This window comes from Vipera ursinii (assembly GCF_947247035.1).
Source record: "Vipera ursinii genome assembly, chromosome: 6".
NCBI lineage: Eukaryota > Metazoa > Chordata > Lepidosauria > Squamata > Viperidae > Vipera > Vipera ursinii.
In genome coordinates, this window is record NC_139515.1 from 13995004 (window position 1) to 14015135 (window position 20132).

Here is a 20132-nt window from a genome sequence, read left to right on the forward strand (position 1 = left end):
AAAGCTGTAAAGAAGTGTGTGAAGATATAACACACTTGTCCATTTTGGTGGTGCCATATTCTGCAACAGAAACACAGTTAAGCACTTTTAAGAAGGCACTGGATATTTGACAACTTTAACTGATTTCTCAGAAAATCAGCCCCATGTTCTAGCATAGAAGTATGAAGAAGTTTCTATATCAATCCAGACTACTTATTCATTAAATTTATGGTTTCAGCAAGATTCTCAGGACTGGGGACTTTCCCACCCCTACCTGAATACCATAGGTCAGAAATTGACCCCCAAAGTTTCTGCAGGCAATGCAAAGGTTCTACCGTTGGGCTTCAGTGCATCTTGAAATACTGTTAAGTGTTTTTGTAGAGCAGCAATGTCAGTGAGAAATGTCTTTTGCAATAGGGATGTAGAAAAATAAATATACTTCAAGAGCAGGTGTCTTCTTTTGGCCTGGAGGCTGCACTTTGAAGTGTTTATGATGGATGACTGCCTCTAAAAGTTCCAAGATGAATGTCACAGTTTTGGGGGGGAGTTAGGTGGTAATTTTAAGAATCCAAACTCATAGAGGCTCAACACATTTATTTTTTCCTTTCTTCCATGAAAAATACCACAAATCATTCTGATAAAACCCAGAAGCGTGGTTTTTTTTAACTGAATCATGGAAGCTACAAATGGGAGGATTGCATGCAGTTTCCCAATCACAGGTATGTACCACAGGAATTGGGGCCATTTTAATTTCACAATTCTAACCAACTTCTCTTTCCATTATCTGTCAGCTAAGATAATGGAACAGTGCTTTTGTTGATTATAAATTACAACTGTCGTCTTGAAAATGTCAGTTTGTATTAAAATAGCTCATAACATATCTGAATTGTACTGGTTAGAGTTAAATGAGGTATAAGAAAACTGAGGTTTAAATCCTACTTGAGCCATTTCATTTTCATTGAATGACCTTACACCAGTCAATCTTCGACTTCCACACGGAAAACAGTAAAACCCCTGTCTTGAGTATACATATTAGATTTATAACACAATATATTCTACAGATCAAATTAGTACAAGATCGCATCCTAATTGAAACAGTTCAAATTAGTACAAGATCGCATCCTAATTGAAACGGCTAGGTGAGAGGAACTAAAGCTGTTCTTAGACAGAAGGAAGCCCCCTTAATTCATTAAAACTAAGTTCCTGAATAAACATTCCTAACCTCATTCTCAAAATAACTGGCAATTTTCTGACACTAAATGGAGCCAATTATCTGTCGACTGTGGCATTCACCCAGCCCTCTTATTTGTCTCCCATGTATAAATACAGAAATTTAATGTCAAAACTAGCCCTGAATATTTTCTTCGGCTTCTTTTTTCTCGTTCTCATTTAATCTCCCTGTCAAATTCTTCAGCAGTTGCTGAATTACCTGTCAGTGAGGCAATTCTTTGCTTATTGAATTTAGAGAGTGACATGTCTATCCGCTATTATCTTCCTTTTTTTTTTTTTTGGTCTCTTTTCGTTTTCACACCATGGTCCACAGCTGCTAGGGTGGAAATGGTAACGGTGTGGAAGAGACTGACAGGTTAGGAATCCCAGAGAGCTGTTGAATTTGACAAAGGGCTGAGTGATTCTGAAACATTAGTCTGTTTCTTCTTTTTTTTTTTCACTTGGACCCCTCGGTAGAGATAGTCTCCATTTAAGCTACCACACTTGGTTTCAGAAAGCAAAGCAAAGCAATCACTAAACAAAACAGTGAAAATGCATATGACCTAACTTCAGTTTTCCTTTGCTTTACAGATCTGTGAAGACTATAAACAGGAGGACTGCTCAGTTTTATTTTCATTTTATTGCTTTTTTTATTTACTTTACTTAACATTTTACATTTTGTCAAGACAAAACCTCTGGATTCAGTGGAGAAATTGAATGGACAGCTATATCCGTCCTTTAGCAGCCCTCCTGTTCTTTTTCATGTTACACACACACACACACATGCACAATTATAAATACCGTATTTATCGGCGTATAACACGCACCGGCGTATAACACGCACCTCATTTTAAAAAGGAAATTTCAGGAAAAAAACCTTAAATTATATCGGCGTATAACACGCACACATCATTTGCCCCCTATTTTCAGGAAGAAAAAGTGCGTGTTATACGCCAATAAATACAGTATATATTATGTAAATGTTATGTATTACACACACACATACACATACATTACACAACACACTTATTTTTGGAACAGTTATTTTGCCTCATGAGAGAAGGAAAATGGAAATGCTATTTTAAAGTGCTTCCTGGTCTCAGTAATTTCAAAGCAGGATATGAACTCTAGTCCTCAAGTTACAATTGTTAACAGAGGTTGTCCACAACAACAGTAACTCTTGACAATTGTAAATCAGGTCACCTATGTGACTGACTCAATTTTATAAACTTTTTTTGCAGCAGTTGTTAAGTGACACAATGAGAGCAGTTTTGCTGAAAACCAGAAGTAGCTGCCATTTTTTAGCAAAATGTGGTCACGTGACTGTGGGGGAGGGGAGGAAATTGTCGGATTTGTCAAATTGTCAAATCCAAGTCAAAGTACCGGGGGGGGGGCAATTTCTATCAGACCTCTGAATGGTTGATAAGCAATTGGTTGTAAGTCAAAGCCTACCTGTATTAAATTATGCTGCTTGCTAACTACAAGCAGCCTTACGTTAATGACCATTCATTCAGCATCTGTTTTGAAGTTACCACAGCACTGAATGACTGGTGGTGTATGACTGGTCTTTGAACGTCTGGCTGTTCCAGCACTCCTGTAGTTAGGTAACTATAATTTACCACCTTCCCTGCTAGTTTCCCACCAACAAAGTCAAAAGTTATCACTTGGGTAAGTTTGCCTCATTTCTGGACCCTCCCTCAGCTTTTCTGAGCTCATATCATGCCTTGCCGGCCATGCATATGCATTTAAGCCTCCTCCCTGAGGCTTAAAACTCCCGACGTCATTGCCGGCAATGGGGTGGGCGCGGTTTTGGCATGACGCATCCGGCCAGTGGGCTGGCAGTTTGCCATGCCTGTCCCTGAGTCTCCTTGTGCTTGTGCTGCACTTCCTTCGTCTCTCATGCAGCCTTCCCTCCCCACATGGCAGCAGCCAGCTCACGCATCACTCATGCCACCTGTGCACCTTTCCTTTGCTACCTCTCCCACTCAGCAGCAGCCACTCAACTGCCTGCCGGACTGCATGCAGGCCACCCAGGGTTTACCTGTTTCCCCCTTGACTTTTGTTGTTGGAAGCCAGCAGGAAGGTGCAAGATGCTATTTTCTTAACAAACTACAATCGCCACTTAGCAACGGCAATGGAAAGGGCAAAGAGATGCAGTCCTGTGACAGTATGCTTTACAACTGCATTGCTTAGCAATGAAAATTCAGGTCCAATTGCCATAACAATTCGAGGACTCTTTGCGTAGGCATTTTTTAAAATTACTATTTAATTTTTTAATTCTGATCAATCAATTACTGCCCTAATTTCTACTTATACTTAGTGTCAATTTTGAAAATTATAGCCCAAATCCTTAGAAGGCTCTGGGCACTGAGAAGATGCTTTAAAACAGCGATTCTGAAACTTGACAAATTTTAAGATATGTGGACTTCAACTCCCACAGTTCCCCAGCCAGCACTATTGCCAATTTTTAGAAAAAACTGCTTTAAGAAGTCATATCTGATAGGAAAACCACCACTAGAGGCAGGAACTTACTCATGTTTGCAGCAATGATAACAAAAGGTTTCATGTAGGTACTTTTCATGTTCTTTGCCAAATTGTGAAAATAATCTTCATAGTATTTCAGCAAGTGAGCTGTACCCCCTTCTGTCCTTTGGATGTGTTCCCAAAGGTCTTTTGTGCGAGGATCCAATAAGGCACTTCCTGTTTTTATGATATTCTAGGAGGAGAAGAAAAATATGCTAAGGAAAAAATAAAATGTAACAACATCACACTTATGGTGGAAAGAAGGAAGGAAGAAAGAAGTTGAACTTAACCCTAACCAAAACTCTGCATGCAGTCTAATGAAGCTTTTCTTAAACACCAAGTATGATTATTTTATTTTCACCATTTTGCTCTTCAGTGACTTGTACGTTTTTAATATATGTATGGCAATTTGGTTTTACGACATTTATAATTTTATTTAAAAAATTAACAATTTTAGAATTTTACATTGGATGGTTGCTGTCGTCTGAGGATTTGATAACTCTCAAACAAACAAACAAATAAATAAATAAGCCATCTGTCGTTAGAATGGCTGTTGGAAAATGTTCCTGAGAATACAACAAATAGCCAAGAAAGCAAGCAAATGGATTATCAAACAAATGAACCCAAAGTTCTCACTTGAGGCATAAATGACTAGCCTCAAATTATCCCATTTCGGTCACATTATGTCTTTGGAGAAGACTCTAATGCTGGGAAGGAAAGAGAAGATGAGGATGACCAGCACGATGGATGGACTCAATTAGAGCAGTGATAGGTGCACTGTTGGAAGATCTGAGAGACCAGGTTAAGGGTAACCTGTCATGCAGAAAAATCTATCTATGGTCTCTAAAAGTTGACACCAACTTGATGGCATATAATCAATCGATCATTCTCAATTTTACAATCACAAGTAGGCCAGAATTTTGGTTGTAAGCTGGGGCAGTCAGTCAGCAGATCACCATGTGACCCAACTAGATTTTACAACCATCTTTATGATGGTTGCAAGTCACAGTCATACGACCATAGGATGCTACAACTGGTCCTAAATATGAGCTGGATGCCAAATCCCCAAAATGTAGTCATGTGACTGTGCTGGGGGTGGACATTTTAAGATGGTCAAATGTGTTTTACAGGATATAAAGCACTCTTCCCAAGGCTGTCCTCACTTCGAATGGATGTTAAGTGTCCAATCATTAAGAGAGGACTACCTTTAAAATGGAAAAGTTATTTTTTAGAAATCCTTGAAACACCAGCAGGGAGAAACCTAAAAGAGCACTAACTTTTGTCAGTGAAATTGAGGTGGACATCATTCTTAGCTAGCCTAGTTGAGTAACCACGAAAAAAACCAGTATTCTTTTGTATCAGAGTCAGATATTTTCCAAGAACAGCATGCAATATAGTGAACATAATAATAGAACTCTTCTTATTTATGTACTGGCATGAATAATACAGCATCTCTTTATAAAACTACAGATCTCCCTATCATTGCAATTAGTCCTGCATAGCACTGAAACACTGCATGGAGTAAGAGTTGCTTTTTCTTGAAACCATAATACGGAGTTTGTTGGCATTCATGCAAAAGTACAAACTGTGTAATTGGAACACAAGCTATTTTTCACTGTTTGGTATTTGATTTCTGTGAAAAGGCAAATTTTACATTTTTTGTTCTGTTACCCAGCCATCATTTGGGCTATTTTTTATTATTTAAAATAGCTTATTTAATATTAAGGGAATTTGGAAAAATACAACTAAAATAAATAGTTTCTTCAGGAATTTTTTTTTCTTTTTATTGCAATCGGATAATGCTAGAAAGGGCTTTAATTTGCACAGTTTATAAATGTGTAGAGAGATCGGCACTGGAGCTATAGTCATATGATTATTATTTCACAATGAGTTAAGCAAACCTCTTGTTACATAGTGACCTGGTTCTTTGGAAGATGAATTAGATTACTTTTTGGTGAATCTAAAGCACGTTCTTAGATTTCAAAAGCAGAATCTCTATGCTCTGCAGAATTCACTAGAACATTTTAATGTTGAGTATTGGCAACAGTGTGAGAAAAATGAGTCTATTTCCATTCTACAGTCTTCCTTCAAACATGCAAATATCATTCAGTGTTATATCTCACTTTCATTATGCTGGAGCTCTTACAGAGTTAACACCTTGCAACATACTTTAGCACAAAGCCATACAATCTAGGGCTCATCAAAAAAAAAATGTTTGTTTCGTTACTAACAGGGTGAAAGAAGGAAATGATTCCAAAATCTGCCTCCCAATTACACGTCTGTCCTTTTTTCCTACCCTTTTTCAGGACCAATTTATAAGAAACGCTACTTCAGCCCAGCAAACTCAACTAAAAATATGAATATATTGCTCCATTGCACTAAAGAGATTACAACAAGGATTCATCACTAAGAGCAACACTAGAAAAAAATTAAAACCAAATACCTAGATTCTGTAAGATATAGAGATTTTTTTTATCAGCAGTTATTTTTGGTTGAACTGGCTTAGAAAGCTTTATCGGTTATGTGACATTTCTGCATAGCGAAACAAAAGACCTATTTAGGCTTTCTATTCTTCTATCAAGCCCCTGGAAGGGCTTGCCTTTCATATGGTCAGAGAACTGAAAAGGACTACCATATTTTCCGGCGTATAAGACGACTGGGCGTATAAGACGACCCCCTACATTTCCTGTTAAATTATAGGGTTTGGGCTATACTCGCCATATAAGACTACCCCTCTTCCAACGCACACCAAATGAAAATTAAAAAACATCAGATTTGATTTTAATATGATAATTTTAATTCAAATGCTTATGACATGCAGGTACTTAGTAGGAAAACTGTCACTTATAAACATAAGGCTGTTTGTCATCAAACATGTAAACATAAAACAGTGCAAGTGGATTAAACCTTTCCTAATTCACTCTAAAGCTTTCCCTGCGCAGACCAAATGGGAGATCCGCTCCAGGTTTTCCAGCCAGCCTGCCCAGTTCCTGAGTCAAATGTGACCTTAGAGCTAAGCAGCTGCTCTGACTGCTGCATTCCCCACCTGCCTTTCAAGTTGGGATAGACTGCAGCTGCTCTTCAACTTTAGAAGGAAAGACGCCCAGACCCCAGCCTGTAAAAAACCACAGACTGCAGCTTCTTCTCCAATTGGTCCCGCTTTCCCTGCACAGACCAAATGGGAGATCCGCTCCAGGTTTTCCAGCCAGCCCTGTCCCTAAAGTTTCAGCACCTGGCTTTTGAGAAGATTTTCATGGGTTAAAAAGTCATCTTATATGCCAGAAAATACGGTACTAGATAAACAATGTGCAATTTTATGCCTCACTTCACAGTGTCCTCCTAAGAATTGCATTCCCACATTTCCTACTTCCCTAAGTGTCCATCCTTGTGTTTTCTCACTATCAGTTTAACATTTCTTACCTCATTAAATTCCACATCCCTCGTTGCAGCCAAATCAAACCCCTGTTGCTGGCTCTCATACTGCAACACCCTGATCATCATCTGATAAGCTGTCCGCACATCATTTCCATAGAAGGAACTTGTGTGGTTTGTGGCATTTTGAAGCACTTTCGCTATCTGCACCGACTTAGCGCTGTCCATTTTTGTCTCATTGTGGAGAAACTTCTCATTCTGACAGAAACAGAAAATAAGGCAAAAAAATAAAAATAAAAATTAGGAAACAGATTTCATTTGCTCTTTGTGAAATCATTTGAAAGACTGCCCAATTCGTCACTTTAGATTAAATTTGTCAGTTGGCTCAAGTGGCGAATAAACCTCTATGTCAGGGAACCCCAACCTTGGCAACTTTAAGACCTGTGGACTTCAACTCCCAGAGTTCCCCAGCCAGCAAGGCTGGCTGAAGAATTCTGGGAGTTGAAGTCCACAGGTCTTAAAGTTGCCAAGGTTGGGGACCCCTGCTCTATGTGGCAGAATGATAGGCCCAATTGTAGGTTTGATTTACAGGTAAATATACTCTTTCACTATATGAAGACTAACTGGTGCATGTGAACATCTTTTAAATATTTTGATGAGATGAACACTTTACTTGAGTTTGTCTATGTTTCTCTGCATATGCACTGAAACAGCAATCTCCAACCTTTCTAGCTATCTGGACTGGCAGTGGTGGTGGTGGTGGAGAGGGGATAATTTTGCACACGCGCCGGCTGCTAACACAAATGACACTTCCGCTCTCACTCTCCGCTTGCGCTGAAAGATCATAAGTACTGGTATTTTGTGGGCTCAGCAAAATTATAACAGTGTAATCTCACATAAGAGATTTAAGTGAGCCATGTACAAAAGCAGCTAGACATTTAGCTATGCACTTTGGGATGAACCCCCTTTGAATGGTGAGGGAGTATGAACGGATTCCCCAAAAAACACTGCAGACTATAGGAATCATTTGTGTTTCAGTTTGAGATGTAGACAACGCAGACTCATCCCCAACAGCCTGTGCCTGTCTTCAACAGCGAAGGGACACAGGGCAGAGGACATCCTGTAGCCAAGAAGGCTCCACACCCATTTGCACTATTCAGGTGACCTTAAGGACACAAATAAACCTCCAAGTGGCCTCTAAAACAGGGGTCTTCAAACTTGGCCCTTTGATGACTTGTGGACTTCAGCTCCCAGAATTCCTCAACCAGGAAGTCCACAAGTCATCAAAGGGCCAAGTTTGAAGACCCCTGCTCTAAAAGAATGCAAATGACCAGCTGTCTGCGAGGAGTATAAATCCTTCCATTCTTCACCATCCAGTCAGAGCTGAAGAAGCTTCTTCAATGAGAAGCGAAATGTCTTCGAAGAAAAACAAGAAAGTCCAGTTGCCTTCTGAAAAAACACTTTTGGAACAACCATGACCTCGATGACTGAGAATCTCCATAGATAAGCAGTCCTCAAGTTACATCCACAACTGGGACTAGAATTTCCATGACCAAGCAAGGCAGTTATTAAATGAGCCACACCTGATCTTTTTTGCCATGGTTATTGAGAAAATCACGGCACTTGTTATGTGAATCATATGGTCATTAAGGGAATCTGGCCTCCCCCACTGACTGTGATTGTCAGAAGCTGGCTGGGAAAGTCAGAAATGGAGATAATTTGACTCTGGAACTCTGTAATCATCATAAATACATGCAGGTTGCCCAAGTGTCCCGATTTTGATCATATGACTCTGGGGATGCTGCAATGGCCATAAATGTGAGGACTGGTCATAAGTAACATTTTTCAGTGCTATTGTACCTTTGAATGGTCACTAAGCAAATGGCTATAAGTCAAGGACTACCTGTAAATGACACATTACAATCTCTCCAAAAATATTGCAAATTTCTGTGAAACAATTAATACCACCCTCAGTAGGTTACCCCACTCTTACCATGATTTTAAGGGTCACAAAGTCAATGGTAGTACAGTTAAAAAGTTCAGGGGAAAGCCAGCCTTTCTCACTGCTACAATGCCGAACAGCGTTTCCTTAAAGAGAAAATCAATTAGTGAGAAATTCAAAAGTTTTATCGTTGTGCTTAATTTAGAATATTAACCTTCTATAACTTTTTACCTGACACAGTTCCTTAACAAGTGTACAGTTATATGTAAGAAACATTTCTAATTATAATTTTTAAAAAGGGCATTTTACAGCGGAGTCATATGTTGATGGAGTTTGGTGGTGGGGGTACTGGAGACAGTTTAACTAGTTAAATGAGAGTCAGTTTGGTCTAGTGCCTAAGGCAGGGGTCTTCAAACTTGGCCCTTTTATGACTTGTGGACTTCAACTCCCAGAATTCCTCAGCCAGCCATGCTGGCCGAGGAATTCTGGGAGTTGAAGCCCACAAGTCATAAAAGGGCCGAGTTTGAAGACCCCTGGTCTAGGCAGGATATTCGAACTTGGTCCTTTTATGACTGGTGGAGTTCAACTCCCAGAATTCCTCAGCCAGCATGCCTGGCTGAGGAATTCTGGGAGTTGAAGTTCACAAGTCATAAAAGGACCAAGTTTGAAGACCCCTGGGTTAAGGCAAAAGGTTAGAAAGCGAGAAGCCATGAATTCAAGTCCCATTTAGCTCTGAAAGCCAGCTGGGTGACTTTGGACAAGTCACCTTCTCTCAGTCCAACTCACCTCACAGGGTTGTTGTTGTGAGGAAAATAGGAGGAGGAAGGTGTGTTGGATATGTTTGCCGCTTTGCGCTATTTGTGAAAATAATATAGGTGGGATATAAATAAATGAAGAAATAAATAAATCATCAAAAGGTTTTCTATATAGGTCATTATAAAACATGCTGCAGAATAAAAGTAAGGGATGATTCAGATTATGTTTTTAAAAGTTTTGTTTTTCTCCTCAGTCTTATATTCCAGTTATCTAATTTATATTTTGATTACTTTGTCTAAATGAGTTTTTTTAATATGTTCTTAACAGGTTCTGTCTGTGTGAAACTGACTTCCATCTTCAGGATTTCATAGACAACTCTCTTCCATATGTCAACCAACTTTGTTGAATCTTTATTTTTCCCAACACTTAACCTAGAATAACACTTGAGATATACTGTATAATAACGATTACTCACCCACTGATCCCTTAGGACATGGAACAGCAGCAGGTTGTCCAAACTTGGTTTGTGGCCACCAAATGCCTGCCTCAAAAGCTTTGGGACATCCATTGTAAACCACTACATGAGATTGAAGGGAAAGATTTATATATATATTATATTATATAAAGAATATAATCACTATTCTTGTCTTATTTAGAAAAATGAGAAGACTCATTAGATTATTAGACTAGAATGTCAGAACAGAGTGCTGTTTTTATGCTGGATGTTATTCATATTTGATCTAATCTTAGCTTTCCATTTTAACTGAGAAAATCAAACAAAGAAATAAAAATGTGTATAATCTTAAATTAATAACACCATTTGATTCAAAGATTCATCTGAAAAAGAAATAAAGAACAAAACAAGGAACTTTTTTCTACAAGAGACTTTTTTTCTGTAAGTGTTCCAAGAGAAAATTACCATTATCTATAATTTATTGTAATATACTGCTTAAACTGAGTTTGCCATGATAGTATTTAATGAAAGCAAATCTCTCAAGGACAATCAGCCTATATTTATTCTGAAATTAAATTCCTTTCTATAAAATTGATTTATCTTCTCCCTTGCTGCTTCATTGAGAACCGAACATAGCTAACAATGATTAAAATACAAAAAAAATTAAACCTCACATTAAAACAAAAATGCAAAATTAAAAGCTTGGCAAAACTATGTATCTTGAGCTGCTTTTCTCAAATGGGAAAAAAATGTGCTTCAGAATCAACTCCTGACTCAGATTTTCTAAGGAGAATATAACTCTGAAAAAAACCCTGCAACACATTTTAAGAGACAAGTAAAACAACCTACAGGGCTAGATAAAAGGATGTCTTTTTGGCATTGGGAATAAAAAATAGATACAGGTAGTCCTCGACTTACAAGAGTTCATTTACTGACTGTTCAAAGTTACGACAACACTGGAAAAAGTGACTTATGACCATTTTTCAGTTTCACTTAACAACTGGGTTACTAAGTTATTAATTGAAGTCAGGGCTTTTTTCCCTCATAGAACGCTCAGAATGGAGTTCTGGCACCTTTTTTGGATGGAACCTTGTAGGGTAGGCAAGGCAGGTTGTATGACATATGTGAGTTCCGGCACCTTTTTCTTTTACAAAAAAAGCACTGATTGCAGTGATTCACTTAACAACCGAGGCAAGAAAGGTCATAAACTGGGACAAAATTAACTTAACAAATGTCTCATTTAACAACAGAAATTTGGGCCTCAATGGTGGTTGTAAGTTGAGGATTACCTGTATAAGTATAGGGTGGATATATCTAGTTTGTACTCACTTCTATGGCAGTCAATACTGTTCAAAATGGGGGACCCATTTTCAAATGTGGCATGTGGCAAACCAAGAAAATACCTTCACATCCATGAAGTGTAACTTCAGCAAAAGGATTATCACAGCGATTGCACTGTCGTCCAATCACTCCTGATTTGCAGGGACATTGCCCAGTTTCCATGTCACAAGAGCGAGTATGGGAACCAGGAGGAAAACAGTCACATGGATAACAGGAGTCATTGTTCTGTGGTCGGTAGTAGTTTTTCTGGAAAGATGAAAACCCATCAGTCAGTCAAGGCTACCAGAAATACAATATTTTGAACCTAGGATTATAAAAAAACTCTCAGAGATCCTGACTTTTTTTTCAGGAAAATGATACTTAAAATATATTTTTCATGTACAGACATTGTGTCATGGTTCCAACTAATGAAACAGTTCAAATGATCTACAGACATTGTTTATTCTAAAAAGTCAATAATAAGAACAAGAGGTCGGCATGGCATGGATAGATGCCAGAATCTGAATTCTCCTCCCCTGAACACATAGTATCAAACACAATTCCCTCCCTTAATTTAAACGTTATAAATCACATTCTCCAATTAGTTTAACATGCAAAGCTTTATAGCAGGCCATTCCTTATCTTATTAAAAAAACAACTGGGGTAGCATTCTCCTCCCCCAGCTTTATTTAATTCAAAAGCAAAAACAGTTTAAAGCAAAAGGCTGCCTCTCATATTGTCAACGCAAAAACATCCAACGTTTGCAGCGTTGACACATTGAACACAACAGATGGACTTTTTCAAGTTTCAAAATGTAACGTGGAAATAAAAATTGATAATTCTTATTCAGACAATTCCCAAATCTACCCTTATTTTTTTTAAAAAACGTAACTGTTAAAACCAAGTATATATAAAAAAGGGAATTTAGAGGTTCTCAAGATGTTGTTGTTAGTTGCGAAGTCGTGTTCGACCCATCGGGACCCTATGGACAACGTTCCTCCAGGCCTTCCGGTCCTCTACCATCTTCTGGAATCCATTTAAACTCACGCCTACTGCTTCAAGATGTATGGAGGTTTAAATTAAGTCTCATCAATATTATTCATTTCTGAATCACCTAAATAGCCTGAAGTGTGATGGAAAGAATGAGACATTCCTTACCTTACATCGACATGCTCCATTTGTCTTATTGCAGTCAGGATCAAATCCTTTACTGATCTCACAGTTACAGGGCCCACAAATAGGATTTCCCCACCAGCCTCTGGGACAAGGTAAATCAATTCTACAGAGGAATTGGAATGTTGACAGGTGTAAGAATCACTACTCTTTCAAAATTCTTTGAAGATAATAAAGGAAAAGATATTCTCTTTCACTAAAAATAGCAATGCACATCTTGCCCTCTTATGCTAACATTTCATAAATTCATAGACTGTATGTGTGTGTGAATTTATAAAATATTATGCATGAAATAAAAGAATACACACATAGACACACACTTCAGGCTAAGTTCTCTGCCCTCTGTAACAGATAACATCTTAGAGAGGTTGTCAGGTGTGAACAACCAGACTCACACTTGTAGAATTGAAACTAGCTACTTTATTGTCCAATGCCTATTTCACAGGAATCCTCCCAAACTGGCACCTTGCCCCTGGGAAAGACTAGATAAAGGCAATGGCATTCAAGGGGGTGGATCAGACCTTGCCTTTTAGGCCTATATAACAACTTCAGATTAATTCCCCATTTAACTCCTGCCCTGAATGGGAAATTGCTCTCTAACACCAATTGTGTGATGGCACCTAGCCAACCACAACTGATCTCAGCAAGCTAAATAGGGCCAGACCTGGCTGGTACCTGAATGGAAAAACACAAGGAAATCCCAGGATTGTAGCTAGATTGGGAAGACAAACATACATCCCAGAAGAAGGCAAGAGCAAGCTATTTTTGTATGGTTGCCAAGAAGTCACTAGGAATTAAACTCAACATGGAAATTTCACAATGAAAAATACAACAAAATGGTACAAATTAAATATGAGTAACTAAATAAATTATCTCACATATTTTGTTTGGAACAGCTTTACTTTTGTGTATATTTGTGTGTGAAAGAGATTGCAGAGAGTACAAGTAGTCCTCAACTTATAACCATTCAATTAGTGACCATTCAAAGTAACAATGGCACTGAAATTAGTGACTTATGACCACTTTTCACACTTAGGACCATTGCAGCATCCCCATGGTCACGTGATTTACATTCGGATACTTGACAACTGACTCATATTTATGATAGTTGCAGTGTCCCAGAGGTCACGTGATCCTCTTTTGTCACCTTGTGACAAGCAAACTCGATGGGGAAACCAGGTTCACTTAACAACCATGTTACTAATTTAACAACTACAGTAATTCACTTAACAAATGTGGCAAGATAGATCACAAAATGGGACAAAACTCACTTAAAAAATTTCTCAGTTAGCAACATAAACTTTGGGCTCAATTGTGGTCATACGTTGAGGACTACCTGTAGTCAGAAAGGAAAAGAACTAGCCAAAATCCTTTGCTTACTTGCTTTCACAGTACTGTCCGTAATAGCTTTGTCCACATTCACAGGTATACCCGTGGGAAGAGCTTGGTTTATGAATACAAGTAGAGACATGTTCACACGGGTTCAGACTACAAACATCAACACAGTTTGTCCCAAAGTACCCTGAGAAGACAAAGTCACAGACATAGAGAAAACTGAGAACTCAGTAATGGTTCTAATATTCTCAGAAATAAACAAAACTGGACACTAGTAACACTTCTTGAATTATCAGGACACTTCTGTATGGCCATCAGAAAGTTATTTCTGTTGAGAAATCAAATATAGTACATGATGATCCAATATTGTGCAGTCATGTATGGAAGCAACTTAAGTACTATGTTGCTTAAGATATTAAAGGAACTAATTTAATTTTCTGAACGTTCAAAAAAGGGGCTTAAGGATATGCCTAAAAAGTATCTCACAAATAGAAGTTGTTCAGAAGCTTAATCTCAGACAAAAGGGTTTGGAAATAAGCTCTGTAGTAGCATAATAGTAAGCATGTATTAACCCTATTAAATCTTACATTAAACATAATTATTGGGATTTACTTTTTAAGTAAATATGGCTTAACATGTCAGTTATGCAGTTTAAGGCTCAAAACAAAACTCAGTCTGGAAAAAAAAACTGAATTATATAAAACAGGTTAAAATAGTTTTTAAATTAAACTTCTCTTGAAGTTTAAGAAAATAACAATTCCATTTTATATTTCAATCATATGTTTAATCTTGTGATCATATACAACTGCCTACAAATTATCTATTTTCCTTTCCAACACTCTTTTATGTGGCAAGAAGTGGACACTGAAAATCCTTCAGATTAAAACAAATACAAATATAAATAAGAGATTCTGGAGTTTTTGTTCAGTTTTGATAGATATTGTAGCATTTTCTTCACTTCCCCAAAAGAATGAAAGTGTGAAAATGGTGATACTTGAGAAAGTAACAAGAGGATCCCTGGGATGAGATTATAGGCAGGGAATTCTGTTCAGCTGCCAAATTATAGAAAAACATTCTTAAACATGCAGTTCTATAAAGTCCAAAACTCCAAGTATTATCACCAACTTGCTACAAGTCATAATTACCTGGGTCACAGATGCATGAATAGCTGTCCCAGTCATCACTACAATAGCTGTGAAGGGGACAAGAGTTAGAATCACAAGGATTGTCTATTTCACAGCCATCCTTGACGTTAATCTTGACTGCCTGTTTCATGTTCAATGTAGCAACATTTGTAGATGTTTCCCCCATCCTCACTCCCTGAAAAGAAGAAGAGAGACCAAAGGAATAACCCAACTAATATATATCACAATAAAAAGCAGAGGGTTGTGCTGCTATAGGAGAAAGAGAAACAATTTCACTCATTCCTTTGATGTAATCATAAAAAGACGTTGCAAGCTTTCACTTCTATTTTTGCTTAAGGGCATTTTGATTAAGCTCAACACATTTATTTTTCTATTTATTTACTAGATTTATAAGGCTGCCCAACTAAAAAAAGGTAACTCTAGGTGGTGTATCACCGCTAAAAACAAACAATAAACCAACTCCCCTAACATTAAAACATACACAGCATAAAAATATGAAGTAAAGGCTTTAAAATAGAAAACAGGAACCATAATTAAAACAACCAATAGGGGACTCCCATTCAACTAGTATCCAATGTCTGTGAGCAAAGCTAGGTCTTCAGGGCTTTCCCTCAAACAAAGTTGGGGCTTGTAGCATTTGGGGTAAGGAGGGAAATTGTCCCAGAACACTGGGACAGCCACTGAAAAGGCAAACTTTCTAAGTCCCCTAAAGCAGGGGTCCCCAACCCCCGGGAGGCAGCCCGCTACCAGTCCATGAGCCGTTCAGAACCAGGCCGTGGAAGTGGGGGGAAATGTATGCACGCGTGCATGCATCCCCACTGGCATGAGCAACAGGGGAGCGTGTGCTCTATTTGCGCAAGCGGTGGGTGAGCGTACCCACCACTCAGACAAATGGAACTGTGCACCACTGGTTGGAACCATCCCTTCTCCCCCCTGCTGATATGCAAAGCCAGGAAGGTTAGGGAACTGTGCCACAAAGTGAAAAGATTTAAAAGTGGGAACCAGAGCATGCACTCCATGTACAACTGTGTGGGGCAGGCAGATATTTTTGGGATTAGGTAATCCCTCAAGAAACATGTTCTTATGCCATGTAAATCTGTAAAGAAAACCACCAGCACCTTGAATCACATCCAGATGTCTACCAAGAGTCAGTCAGCGCAGAGGCTAGTGGTGTTTTGTGGGCATAAAGAGATGTACCTAGAACTACCTGCACCACTGCATTCTGCACCATAAGCTTCCAGCTGGTCTTCAAGGGCTGCCCTATGTGTAGCCACCCCAACCAGAACCAAACATACAAACACTCTAATTCCCAGGTATATATATTTAAAGACTTTGGTGGATGTTTTAAAAAGAAATGAGCCTATTTCAAACACTAGTTTATGAACTCCACTACATTACAGTTTGGGATTTGAACAAAAACATACGTTGAGATTAATGTTTGTCCCTTGCTCTTTCCATGCTGGAAGTATTAAGACCCCACACCCACTCTCTACTGTGGCTTATTCATGGCTGACCTCATGCTGAAGTATAATTAATGCAATGCAATCTCTGGACTTTTCAAAAATCAAATCAGTCAATGGGAAGTATTAGATCAAAAACCAGTTTTCTTAAAACTATGTTATTAATTGTAGGTCTGTAGGGACACGGTGGCTCAGTGGGTTAGGACGCTGAGCTTGTCGATCAGATGGTTGGCAGTTTGGCGGGTCGAATCCCGAGTGCCGCATATCAGAGTGAGCGCCTGTTACTCATCCCAGCTTCTGCCAACCTAGCAGTTCGAAAGCACGTAAAAATGCAAGTAGAAAAATAGGGACCACTACAGTGGGAAGGTAACAGCGTTCCATGCGCCTTTGGTGTCTAGTCATGCCGGCCACATGACCATGGAGACGTCCTCGGACAAGCGCTGGCTCTTCGGCTTTGAAACGGAGATGAGCACCGGTCCCTAGAGTTGGAAACAACTAGCACGCATGTGCGGGGGAACCTTTACCTTTACCTTTAGGTTTGAAAAAAGATGTTTCATAAACCATGAACAGAGCATCCCTCCTCAAAGTGCTAAAGCTGCATCTTTTGAAAAGTTCACAAAGTTGATTTGAAGGCTTTCCCAATCCCTCTGCATGTCTGTCTCTATGCATAATGACTCTGCTGGCAGCCTCAGAACGTGTTGCCTGTCATTACACAAGCATGTGCAGACAACTGGAATCACTTTTTGAAGCGGCTGTGTGAGTCTTCCAAAGGACAAAGCTGCTTTAATATGTCAAAAATAGTGCTGAGTTTCCACCAATGTGTTTTGGATTTAAGCCTCTTCTGAATATTTTACAGAATAACATTCCCAAGTAATTAAACATCTGAATGAAATTCCAATGGAATAAATTCAATTAAAACAAAGAAATTTAAGCTCATAATTAGGCACTTAAACTCATAATTAGGCATTTTTAAACAGAACAATGCTCATTTTCTTTCTGCTCTTTCCCTTCTCTTATCTTTGATGAAACTAGAATTGTTCTCACAGTTAATGTAAAGTTATTTATTTTCAATTGTCACCTGTAGACAGCCATAGAAGCCCTGCTGCACAGAGACTAGATCTCCAGAGACACCTCCTACAATAATGCTTTTCATTTTCAGTCCAGGTAACTGATTTCCAATCTGTACAGTGCTCTAAAAAGAGGAAAATAGGAAAGATGATTAAAGCTTTTCTGTAAATTCTTAGTTACAGTATTTCACTGATTTTTTTTAAAAAAATAAGCAAGAATAAGTCTAAAAGTGGTAATAGAAGCTATTCATGTTGTGCTTCCAATAAGGAAGCCACTCCAAAAGGTATAATGCTTTCCCCTGTTCAACACAGTTTCAAGAAATAAGTGAAAATGGTAATTAATTCTCCACGAGTGAATAAATCTTGTCACTATGAGCTGTGGTGGGATTCAGGCAGTTCGCACCACTTCAGCAGAACCGGTAGCTAATTTTTTGTTGCCCAGGCTCAGAATGGACTTCCAGAAACGGCATCCATGCAGAGAACTGGTTGTTCACATATTTGAATCCCACCACTGACTATGAGGCAGAAGTCAAACAGTAGGATCCAGTGTACTCTATGTAGGCTTTGGATATCATGAAATCCATCTTGATAGAATTATGATGTCCACGTAGTTCAGTTTTGCCAGTTCTGCTATTCAAGGTTTGAAGGACTTGAAATTAATTAAATGTTTGCCACCCATCTCCCAACAAGAGTTCACAAATAAAAAACAATAACAAGTACAGAATATTTTTAAAAAATGGTAAAGATGACAAAAAAGGGGAGTTACAAAAAAAAGGCATGAGCTCACACAATCCAAAGGGGACTTCACTAAACTTCCTCAAACAGAAGGGTGTCAAAGTCTTGGGGAGAACCTCATTGCACAAAGGAGGCACCGCAACAGAAAAGGCATGCTGCCCAACAGATGGCATTAATTGAAGGACTCCAGAGCACCCGAACCTTACAGATGAAATTGGCTGGACAGATATTGTGGAAGACAAGTAGTCTTTCATATAACCAGATCCAGTGGTGGGATTCAGCTATGTGAACAATGGGTTCTCTGTGTGGATGCTGCTTCCGGAAGTCCATTCTGGGCCTGGGCAACAAAAAATTAGCTACCAGTTCTGCCGAACTGGCTGAATCCCACCAATGACCAGATCCTATACCATGTACAGTGTTATGGGTAGCAACCAGCCCCTTGAATCATACTCAGAAGCAAACTGGCAACAACCAGTGCAGCTTGCAAAGCTGAGGTGTTAAATAGGCATACTGAGGCATTCCCATCACTGCTCATGGCACTATATCCTGTTTTTTCCAGGAAGACATACAGACTGCACACCACTCTTAAGTGGGTTAAGTGCAATCTCATTCAATGTTAATGATGGATCTCAGTGGCCTGAATACCCAGAGCTACTCAATCTTGGCAGGATTGAGTCAAGAGACAGTTCTTTCCTATCCAAACCGTCCCATCCTCTAGCACTAGGATAGAATCTTCACAGCTTCATTTGGATATAATTTGGTATCATCGGCATATTGATGACACTGAACCTCAAACTGGCAGACTTGGAGGATGTGATTATATATAGATGCTGAAAAGAAAGAAAGAGGAAGTAGAACCTTGAAACACTCCACAAGGAATGAAGCTCCCTCTGTCCACCAACCAAGCAGAAATTGCTCCAGAGAAAGGAAGAGAACCATAAAAAATGGTGGCTTATATCCACAGGCCAGGTCAGAAAGATATTGTGGTTGTTGATATTAAAACTGCTATTGAGGATCACAAGGATCCTGGTTCTACCACAAATCATGTACAAGTTCAACCAAAACTTTCTTAGTATTAAATCCTGGTCTGAAATCTGACTGAAACAGGTCTAACTAATCTGTTTCCTCCAGGATTTTCATCAGCCGCAGATGTTCAATATACAGAACTGGATGACACTGGGTTAAGAATACCTGGCAGATTATAACACAACTGTTAAAGAAAAATATATTTCTGAATCTATGATAGAAACAATGAGAAATGACTTTATTCTGGCATAGTTCATGGTGCCACCTATTCTGGCCATTCCTGTCTCATTTTCATAATGAAAGAATATGGATGTTATCTTACCTGATACATGCCATAATCCAAGGACACAACTGCAAGATACTTGATGTCTTTGCCATCTTTTGCACTCTTCAACTCTATTAACAAATGATGCCATTCACCGTCATTGATCCGTACCTGGGTCATCCTCAAACTGGCCACCTGATTCGGTCCATCATAGACCTCAAATACCACGTATTTATTCAGTATCTGTTGAAACATAACTTTAGTTGATGAAAAAAAACCTTGAATTGCTGGGAAAATGCTGTATATACATCGAAATGGTTATAAAATACAGGTTATATTTAAAGAAACATTATTATTATTCATATTTATTG

At 38.7% G+C, this 20132-nt stretch overlaps 1 protein-coding gene across 2 annotated transcripts in view; it reads right to left on the minus strand.

Moving 5' to 3' along the window:
- The window catches only part of CELSR1 (cadherin EGF LAG seven-pass G-type receptor 1), a 171270-nt gene that overhangs the window by 37829 nt on the left and 113309 nt on the right, over positions 1-20132 (minus strand). For both annotated transcript variants that reach the window (XM_083365097.1, XM_083365098.1), the window contains exons 10-19: positions 19819-20004; positions 17747-17860; positions 15209-15383; positions 14109-14250; positions 12714-12834; positions 11639-11822; positions 10257-10358; positions 9077-9171; positions 7132-7341; positions 3721-3904 (exon numbers count right to left, since the gene is read on the minus strand). In XM_083365097.1, coding sequence (XP_083221223.1) covers positions 3721-3904; positions 7132-7341; positions 9077-9171; positions 10257-10358; positions 11639-11822; positions 12714-12834; positions 14109-14250; positions 15209-15383; positions 17747-17860; positions 19819-20004 — 1513 coding nt within the window. The remainder of the gene's footprint in view (positions 1-3720; positions 3905-7131; positions 7342-9076; positions 9172-10256; positions 10359-11638; positions 11823-12713; positions 12835-14108; positions 14251-15208; positions 15384-17746; positions 17861-19818; positions 20005-20132) is intronic.